General features: G+C 47.2%; 1 protein-coding gene across 1 annotated transcript; it reads left to right on the top strand.

The window, feature by feature from the left end:
• The first annotated feature begins 6,071 nt into the window (after window positions 1–6,071).
• Window positions 6,072–6,981, top strand: LOC6601761. Its single transcript, XM_026994033.1, has 4 exons — window positions 6,072–6,385; window positions 6,442–6,510; window positions 6,568–6,660; window positions 6,709–6,981. Exons 1-4 carry the CDS (start codon window positions 6,137–6,139, stop codon window positions 6,832–6,834), a joined length of 537 nt encoding a protein of 178 aa, XP_026849834.1. The 5' UTR covers window positions 6,072–6,136; the 3' UTR covers window positions 6,835–6,981.
• Window positions 6,982–10,621: the final 3,640 nt, after the last annotated feature.

A 10,621-nucleotide genomic window follows, 5' to 3' on the forward strand; every position in this document is an offset into this window, starting at 1 on the left:
GAGTTCCACCACTCGAACTCTCTCATGAGGCACTACACCCGTCGGAGTCCTCTATCTGACCCTTTCCTGGGCCCCCAAAACAAGAACATGAATAAGCAGTCGATCGAAACGAGCACAAGACAAGATAAGCAGATAATCTTCTAGGCAGATCGGACCGAGCTCGACCGCCGCCACCAGCCACCAATAATATTGGGAATAGGGGGCAGCGGTCAGGGGACTGGGTCAAAAACTGACGCTACGGCTACTCCAAATTGGACCTTAGAGGCTGGCTCCTTCTCTGGGGCCCCCGTCTGACTCAGTGCCGGGTACTTTACCCTTAACAGCGACATGATGTTTTACTAACCAGCGAACGGCAACCGGGGACCGAACACCGACGACTGAGGACCAACTGCTAATAATTTTTATACGCTATGACGCCGATCCAGGGAAGGGAAAGACTCCAGCCCCAGTCCCAGTCCCAGTCCTCGCCTCAGCCCCTTCTCGTTGACCGCTGACAATGGATCTGAGAATAAGGCCAGAATAAGGAAACCGGAGAGAAGAGAGAACGGAGACCGGAGAGTTCGAGCCATTGTCGTCCTTCGTTTCGTGCTAAACGTGTTGTTGCCAAATTGTGAACAAGATTCATTCATGTTTCAACACATTGAGCAACACGATGCCTCAGTCTCTGTCTTGGGATCGGACTCACCTAAGGATGTTCTGCTCTCCATGCCAGGGCCACGGCTATCAAACCGTCGTCAGCCTTCGCCGTCGTGTGAACAGACGCCGCCTGATCGTTCTGGGGCTCCTTCCTCTTGGCAGCCGTCCATTCCATGCCACATCACCTCGCTCGACCCTTTTATTCAAATCTGTTGTCTGTACGGGGAAATATTTAGACAAGACAACTCTTCGCATGCGAAAACGAAGGGGACGGCGTCGGCATCGATCTATGTGGCATATGATGAATGAAATGAATCCGGGTAGACATTAATTAGGGAATTCGAAACGATGACGATTATTCTAATGATTATGATGATCATGGTGATAATGATAATGAAGAGGGACTATGCAAAAGGTTAGACACACATCCTCATCTGCGGGAGGGAGAACTGAGAGAACTGCTCTCCTCGGTTGATGATTTGTTTAGAATATATGTAATCCAACTGAGGTCCAGACCGAGCAACCTACCGCGCTGTTAAAGGAGCCAGCACACCTCTAACCGGAAACAGCCGACATTCCACCGAAATTCCATGGCAGTTAACTATAAAAAAAGACTAATAAAAAAAATAAATAAGAAATAAAATACCAAAAAAATATATAAGAAGTGCGCGCCATTGCCCATGGATGCTTTCATTTATTATGTGCCTGAAGATGTTTCTTATTATGAAATTAGACTGGACAGGGGTTGGACAGGAGACAGGGCAGACACAACGACGATCGGCGACACTTGGCCAAGCGCTCAATGAATGAAACCGAAATGAGAAATGAATGATATCATGGGCATTGTTAGCTCACACACAGGCACACGGCTGAGCTCGACACCGAAAACCCATCTTCTCGGTCTCTGTCCCATTCTCTTTCCCTAACCCTAACATAATCCTGTGCCCAGAGCCTGCGGGTCGCTGTCGATCCCATGTAGCGGCAAACGAGATCAAATGCGATAGCGCCACAAAACGAGCCACCAGCAGCCGCAGAGCAGCAGAAACGACATCAGAAGAGGCAGCCTCAGAAGACTGCCGTGCAACGTGTTGCTCATTTAGCAGGCAGGCCGAACGCGGCCATTATTCAAGGCTTTTGATAACTGCGTTAGGTTAGGCACCATCCCGACTCCGATCCGCTCCTCTCCACTCCACGCTACACTGTTCGCCACCGATCTGATCATTCCAGATCCGTACGACTGCGGCCCAGGATCGGCGCGCGTCACCACTTGGGCGACTGGGTACGAGGGACCCTGGCAACTCAGTCACAGTGACTAAAAATATAGTTGCCAGAGAATTAATATGGATAGACAATAGTATTCAATGGCTTGTGGTGAAAGAGTTTTTCTAAAATTCCCCGAATCCGATATATTTGTTGTAGATGCAATGCACTGTATTTTCTGTGTTTTCTTTTTCATTTCCGTAAAGTTGTTCTAAAATTGAATTGAGTTTGCAATGCACTGTCTTGTTTTCTTTTTAATTTCCATAATGTTGTTCTGATATTAAATTGAGTTTCTATGGCAGTATTCTTAGTGGCCTTGCCACACTGTGTCTGGGTCTGTGCCTCGGCTCCCTCCATCGTTTGCTTTTGTCGTACAATTTGATTTTGGTGTTTGCCTGGCGATTTGTTGTGTTTGATTTGCTACCTCGTTGTCTTCCTCGTCCTCCTGCGTCCTCTACCTGCTGCCTATCTTTGGAACTCCAGCCGCAACTCCACCCGCACCTGCCCTCGTTGTCTCTCTCTCTCTCTCCCTATCTTTCGCATTCCAGCCATCCCCCATGCCCCAGGGCCACGCAGCTTATATTGTTCGCCTTGTTTTGGGCTCATTCAAATCCTTTCGGTTAAATTCTTTTGTTTGGTGTCAAGTTTAACAAATATTTGAATGGTCGCATCGCAGCGGCAGTGGCCGCGGCCTCTTGTCTTGTTTGCCCCATGTTTCTCGCGTGTTGCTGCCGCATGTCATTGTTGTACTACCGCTGTCCCTGCCACACAGCCTGTCCCTTTTCTCCTCTCTAGAATGTTGGTGATGCCGCAGTGGCTGCTGCCTCATTGCATGACGACATGAGGGCGTATGACTAATCAGCTCCGCCTGCAATTAGTTTACCTTAGACAAGAAGAGCATAGTGGAGGACGAGGGCATTCTTAGCCAAGAGCGATATGCCTCATATGATTGCCCCCAAAAGTAGCACTGGCTCTGCCTGTTGCAGCTAGACTCCACCATTGTTAAAACTTCTTATCATTGTGGTGCTTTTGTCGTGGGACATTTTTGACTCCCCGCTGGGTGCACCACGCAAAATGCCATAAAAATTGCTGCTGCTGCTGCTGCTGCAGCAACAACAGTCTGCGTACCCTGGCTGTGAAGGTGGAGGATGGAGAACTCGGATGGCTGACCAAGATGGGGGACTTTCCACTGCAGCAGCATTCACAGCCTCGGCTCTCAGTGCAAGTCCGAGTCTATGTCCGACACTGCATCCGTAATTGTTTGTTTATTGTGGATTTCTGGTCGGGAGTTGCTGTCTCTGTCTCGGTTTCGGTCCCTCTGACTGTCTCGGTTATCGCATGCTTATCGATTGTTATTGTTGTTGTTTTTATTGTTAAATGTAAAAAAACTATACAATATTTATATTGGCATTGTTTGCACATCCACTGTCGCCACCAGAAACAGGGACTCCTACTGTAAGTCAAGATCGTACTTTGAATACCCTTTAATCGGCAGGAAGCTTCTGAAGCTGATATCGCTGCAACTGTCCATGAAGCATGAAGCACCGTCTGATATTATTTATGTAGGAGCACCGTCAAAGCTAGAATTTACGGATTCAAGCTATCATCCATTTTCGATTTCTTAAACGAATTTAATAAATGGCGAAGTGAAGTTGCTATGGGGTAGAGTACGCCCAGACCGATAGCCATCAGAAACACCCTCAGGCCTGCGCTGACTGGGAGCGCAGCAATGTGTGGCACAGCTGACACTTCAATGGAGATTCTGCGAGGGGATCGTTGGAATGGTGCAGCAGCATGCTGTGGCGCTATGCCGCGATTATGGTCACGGATTAACTTCCTATTTTAACCAGTTCCATTGTCGCTCCTGTGGATGCCATGGTAGCTTCTTGTGGAAAGTTTGTCCGATTGGACGTAGACACGACCCTTGGGCTTCATTACGAATGCGAGAGCGGCAAACCCTTGCCGCCTCTTAGGCGCGGTCGGCACCGCCTTCCGCTTATCGGGTGCGGGATTTCTGATAAGGAAGCTCCGGCATCGGATATGTGATGCGGATCCACGGCATGCCTAGAACTATGCAACGCGGATCGGCGCTTCGCTCTGGCACTAGCGGCAACCAACACGGATGCTGCTACCCACGAACAGATTTAACACACCACTTTATAACACCCGATAAATCAAAGCTTAATATTTTTTATGATTTTAATATCGCAAGGCAAAGAGACCTTTCGGCTTTTAGCTTTTGGCTCTTGGCTTTTGGCTAATCTCCCCTTTGGTTGCCGATACAACGACAAGGTTAGCCGTTCCAGAAACTGAATCTTGGGCTATTCCGCTGGCTCAGACTCAGAACCAGACCCAGCTCCAGTCCTTATCCTAATACGAAATCCTAACCCTCATGACATTGAGAAATGTGGCAAGAGCGGGGGGTTTGACAGGAAATGCTTTCTGATCGCTTACTTGGCCGTCATTCAGCTGCACATCCTCTCATTCTCTCCATGCGATCGAGCCATGCCGACACTCGTGAGCGAAAGACACTTTTTTACTCTACTATTGGCGTCGGCGTTGACAGTCGAGCGAACTTCTTCCAGTGGCGGCAAGTATAAACAGATCTGAGAGAAGCCCAACCATGCCCCGGGTCCGTGTTAATAGAAACATTTCGAGATTCGACAGAATAGAACAGAATAGAACAGAAGAGAACGTAAGAGAATATGGTAGATGAGAACTCCAAGCTAAGGTTGAGCGATAATTCTATGGAACTCCATAAAAATAGCTAAACGTGCAGGGGCCGCCCAGAACCAAGACCAACACTCAGAGCGCCTCTCCCTAAATTCTCCGACTCTGCTGCTCATTTCATTTCAATTGACCGACTGCTGCTGCATTCTTTATGGCCAGTTGGGAGAAAAGTCACTTTCATCTTTTTGAATAGGGAGCCGAACCTCATAGCAACGATCGAGGGCTGGATTGGTAAACGGCGAACACCCAGGACCAGGACTGATCAGCTGTGTGTCCTTTAATGTCTAAATTCCTGATGTGTCATACCGCCCAAGCCTGCCTGTGTGTTCGCTCAGAGTGATCCCTTTAGCCCATTGTCTGCTTACCTTCTAACTGTTTTGACCTTTCGCCCCTCACCTGATCCTTTCATTCTTTGGTAACTCCGTCTGTCTCTGCTTTGTGTGCGTCGTGTAAATATTTTCCCAGCATGTTGCAAACGTTTTGACAGTTTTTATTAGATCAAAAACCGACTACAAGTGGCGTGTGATAAATTGCGGCCAAAACGGAGCTAAGCAGAGATGGGCATACAGAGATAGAGATACTTGCACACACACGCACACAAATAAAGAGGGTCGGATAGAAATAGGAGAAAGATCAAGTGTCTTTCTCACTTGGCTTCCCATCCATTGTCTGGTAAGTCTCATGTCTTTTCCACACACACACAGACACACATACACACAAACACACTTTTCAGGGAGTGGTGGCAATTAGATGATCTATGTTTCGATTCAATTCGACCCCGTTCTGCATTTGGATTTGCTCTCAAGCTAAATTAATAAGCTTACCAAAATTTTGAGTCGAGCAGCATCTGCTGGGAAGAATTTGAGCCCCGAAAAGCAGTATGTACATGTGTATGTTTTCTTATGGTTATTGGGTATTGTGCGATTATTTGGGAAGATGAAGAGATAAGCAATAGGGACTTATCGGGATGAAAATACGATTAAAAACGCCCACCAACGTCCCAAGTGGTATCAATATTTGTTAGTGTCATCTTACTTTTCTCTGATGGTTGTTCCTGTAGGCAAGCTAATGAAATCCCTACTTCATACAACTTTTCGTTGGCATACTTTGCTTATACGTTCCATTAGACTATTTTTTTGTTACCATTCGATCTTTCTTGTGTTTAATCGCCCTCGCGTTTCAACCGATGGACTAAGCCCATCAAAACTCATATCTGAGAGCCTCGCTTGTCCAATTGATTGATTAACTTGCAACTCCTCACACCACCGGCACACTCACGGCTCAAATATGCAGCATCCCCAATCACCAATCCACGATCTCCACCCCGTCCCGATTCAAATCCCCAAATTCCCAATCGCTCACAGCAGGTCGGTGGAGTATAGTCAAACGAGAAGAGAAGTATACATATACAACAGAACATACTGTTTTTGGCCCCCAAACAATTCGGTTCTATACGAGCGCAAACAACAAATTTCAAGTGGAAAAGTTGCGCCTTTTTCAGGAGGACTATATGCTAAATTCAAGTGAAATGAAGAGAACGAAGGAGCACGTTAAGCGATGCCGGGAGTACCAGCGCAGCTTGCGCGAACAAATCGATGAGCTGGACCACTTAATGGACGACGACTTCTTTAAGAATCCCAGGCGCTGTTGGGCCCTACTTCAGAAGGAGCATCAGGAGCAATACTCGCAAAACGCTGAGCCGGCAGTCCAGTCTAGGAAGCTGCTTCTACATGAAGGTGGCCTAGAACCGAGCCATGGGGTGGGTTCACTGTTGTATGAGCTTCATTGATCAATGATTTCCTTTCCACTCTGCAGAGGAGCCAGAAGCTTAGTGGGACCATTTGGCGACTGCTTCATCCCGATCGCCCTAGCAGAGAAAATGGAGTGAGTGACCTTTGCCAAATACGGTGTCCTTCTAACTTCACTTCTTTTTTTCCCTAGAGTCGAGCCGCATCTCCGGTAGTTAAGCTTCGCCCTGAACTGCCTGCTAAAGGGTCAGACCCCCTTTCGGCTCTTACGCCGCGTCCATCGCCAGTGAGTATGTTCTTTTAGCTCAGCCCCAGCTTAACTATGGCATTGCAGTTTCATCCAAAATGCGACTGCGACTGCGACTGCGCCAACGCCCTTGAGAGCGAAGATTGTGGATCGGTGTTAGAGGTGTATCCGCACCCTAAAAGGTCTTCTAGAAGGAAGAGGATCGCTATTTAACGTAGAATCAGAGTCCAGTTCTCATTCTGCTCTCCTTATTATGTTATGTATAAGTTAATAATATGGCGGTAGGCTCTTTTGTCGTGGCTCAAACAAGGCACGGCCCAGGCCCAGGCTGACGCTTATTAAATGATTGAAGCCTTTCTGCCGCGGATAAAAGCGGGAGAAGGACGGTCAGGGTCTGGGGCTGGGTCCAAGCTCAAGCTGGGACACCCATAAAAAAGGTGGAAACCTTGTTCTTGCTTTGTGGTTTTTTTTTTCTTTGCGCAGTGAGCCACCAGAGCAGGCCCATTGAGCGACGACCACCATCAATAACAGACCACAACGATCTTGAGCTCCGACTATATTTATGATTTGTTAAGCAACGCCGAACGTGCGAAAGGATAATCACAAGCGCCTGTTGGCACGCCCCCCAATCCCCTAGCTCCAAGCCACTGACTTCGTCGTGTGTGAGACATTTCCAAAATTAAGTCAATGACTTTTATTTTTACGACTCTCCATGAAGCAGACGTCCGCAGACTTCGATGAAATGGGATGTGATGAGAGTGGGTTCCGTATCCAAGTCATCGCGATGCAGTGGGAGCTGGGCATGGAGATGGTCTTGGAGCGGCTCTGAATTTTACGGCAATGCGAATTGAGCTATTAGAGGGGGAGCAGGTATCGCTGATTGGCGAGGCATTAAGTTATGGACATCAAATCGGGGATTATCCAAGGGAAGACCTGTTCTACAATGATCAACATGGATTTTACCGAGACACGGACACTTGACCCAGCTCTCCCTTGCTCACCAATAACGTGCCACGCCCCATCCAGTGCCACCCAGATGGATTGACATCGCTGAGAGGTGATCGCCGATCCTCATCGTGTCCACTCATCGCGATCACTGCGCTGCATAATCGACATCAATTATGTACTACAAAATTGTACAAATCATTATCCCATCCTTCTTTAAGTGTTTGTCGCTCCGTCTTTTGTTTGCCCCTTCCCCGGGAGCTGTGGAAGGCAAAGGGGCGGAAGGGTCAGAGGCAATGGCGGATGGGTAGAGTACCTTCGAGAATCGCACATTGTCCAGCTCCTGTCGAGGGCTCGAGAGCAGTTTGACGCGCTCGAAGGATAAGCAACTTAAGTCGAGTATCCATTGGGGGGGGGGTAACTCCTTATAGTAAAGCTCTGCTAACATTCCTGGCCTGAAGCTTGAAGCCCTGCTCGGCTTCTATAATGAGCGCCGGCTTATCAATGCCTGAATGGGCCATGGAGCTGGAATGATTGTGACTAAATCCACATCCGCAGTTCCAGTCCCAGGCTCATGTCCAGTCTGATTGTTAACCTTTGAATCGGGACATTAAAAAACGTTAACAAGCTGCGTAGCGCCGTCGGCGGCGTTAATGTCGAAATTGGCGCTGGATGCGGAATGACTGGTGGGGCAGTGAGCCGCGCGCCGCGAGTAGGAGGGTACTGCGACCGGGACGAACGTGTTTCTTAATGAAACAAAGCTTGAATTTTAAATGAGCATCATAAAGAACAATGAAAATGCAGAGAACAGCAACAACAAAGCAAAACTTGGCTGAAAGCCGGCGATCATTGGAGGACGGGTTGGACAGTGGTACAGTAGGACAGGGGATTGAGAATGCTAAAACAGACAGCGCGAAATAAAAGCGCAGAAATGTTAAATAAACAATAAAAAAAAACAGTCCGTACTCCCGCCCCAAGACCCTTACCCCATCTCCATTTCCATCCCCCCTTCCCATTCCGATCCCTGTGACTGGAGTCTGTCAAATGCGCACGAAAGAAACTCTTGGAGCGAATTAACCCTCTGCCCGCGAGACGCTCGTTGGATATGGATGGGACCCGATCTGATCCACAAGAATGCCCGAGCAGTTACCGACTTGACACGTCGACTAGGGTAATACCCTGCGAAAATCAAAGCGGAATCTTGGGAAGAGATTAGGGCCCCATGCAGTGGACCCCAACCAAAAGCAGCACCAGAGGTGTAGGACTTTTGGCCGCCGCTGCTGCTTAAAGGATTCACAAATGATTTTTCGGTCAGAGATGAAACGGGATCCAAGCCTGAAGCCTGCGGGCTGGAGGGTATCAGTGTAGGTGGGCGATAGTTGATTCCCTGGTGCTGGCCATAATTGGTGCTCATCTTAATGGCATTAAAATTGCATTATCGCCGTATTTATTGAAACGGTTTGTTTTAACAAGATTAACTCGATGATACCGTCGACCGTTCACCGACAGCCGGCACGGCAACAACGAAGACAGACCACAAAATGATTAACAGCAAAAGCCGCCGCAAACGGAATACGAAAAGAAAGACAACAAAAAATCAAGGGGAACGTTGTGAGTCTCTGCTACGGCCGCGACTCTACATTTTTACCCGATACTCAGTCAGCATTGCTCAATCTGCCAGATGGCGCACACATTGTACTAAGAAGAGTTTGTGAGAGAGAGAGAATGAGTAAACGAGAGGCTGGGTTTGCGTAGCAAATGCGAATTGATTTGTTCCTTCTTGCTTTAATAATAATCTGATCTGATCCAGATGCTGCAGTCTAAACGATAAAGCCATTTTCTACGATTCTGCGTTTTTGGTTGATGCCACAGAAAGGGGCGTGACAAAATTTTGAAAAAAACTTGATTCATTGTGATACTACAGCAGTTTAAATCAAAATTTCGTTTCTCTAGCTCTTATAGTCTCTGAGTACTAGACAGACGGACGGGCAGACAGATAGCCGGACGGACAGACATGGCTCTATCGATTCGGCTATTGATGCTAATCAAGAATATATATACGTAATGGCTGGGCGTTGCACACATCTATATTCCCCAAAAGTCTAATATACTCCTATACTCATTTTTAGTATCCGGTATAAAAATTAAAAACGAAAAAAACTGTATGGAGGAACACGATCCGAAAACAGCGCTGAGAGACGAGATATTTATTCCGCTGTTGTCGCTTGATTGGCCCTTTTCATTATTGTATCTCCTGTTGTTATTGTTGGTGCTGCGGGGTTATCAAATATTTATAATATAATTTCAAATCATTCTTATATGATTAGATTTAATATTTTTGCTTCCATGCACACAAGCAAGCACAGAAATAGGAACAGCCACAGCAGAAAGATACATTTGTGTTTTTAGGCTTTTCTGTGTATCTATTTGTCCGCACATTTATCACACCGCTGCCATTGTTGGTTGGTCTTTTGTGTGGACAGAGATTTGAATGGTAATTTGATTGATTTTGGCTTGGACCTCCGATTGGAGAGACTCAATGGAAGGACACTTTAGGGTTGAGTCAGGGCTTCACGGGGGCATTCTGAGAACCTAGTCTGCTCCAATCGATCGATGATCCCATTCCTGCCACCCTTCCAAACTTCCGGGAACACCACATAATTATTATTTATGCATACAAATTAAAAGCAGTGTGAAATATTGCGCAAATCCACTCAAAGCGTTTATTTGTGGCACCTTTTGAGTTCCCACCAAGAGCCAGAGCCAAATTTCAGACCGCTCTCTGCTTTCGGTATTTCATCAGGCTCCGCAATGCGGAATGCGTCGGCCGCTCACAAATCGAGGGAAGCGATAATATTATGGAAAAGCGTTAATATTTGGGGGCTGGACCCAGTCACTTTCCACTTCAGAGCTTCCAACTGCTGTTAGAACACTTAAACGTTTTTGGGGGATAATCCTTGAGCATCATCTTGCAAGTTGCAGAATTTTTGTACATGTAAAAGCCGCTAGTCCCATGTTCGCCATTCTCAACAGGCAGCTCATAACGGAAGTTGCA

This window comes from Drosophila persimilis, unplaced genomic scaffold, assembly GCF_003286085.1.
Source record: "Drosophila persimilis strain 14011-0111.01,24,50 unplaced genomic scaffold, DperRS2 tig00001145-arrow-arrow-pilon, whole genome shotgun sequence".
Classification (NCBI taxonomy): domain Eukaryota; kingdom Metazoa; phylum Arthropoda; class Insecta; order Diptera; family Drosophilidae; genus Drosophila; species Drosophila persimilis.

Bases quoted from the DNA above. Each gene is read 5' to 3' on its own strand.
- LOC6601761 (XM_026994033.1), top strand. From the start codon at position 6,137: ATGCTAAATTCAAGTGAAATGAAGAGAACGAAGGAGCACGTTAAGCGA. The intron at 6,511-6,567 runs GTGAGTGACCTT...TTTTTTCCCTAG, and splicing joins GCCCTAGCAGAGAAAATGGA to AGTCGAGCCGCATCTCCGGT. The intron at 6,661-6,708 runs GTGAGTATGTTC...ATGGCATTGCAG, and splicing joins TTACGCCGCGTCCATCGCCA to TTTCATCCAAAATGCGACTG.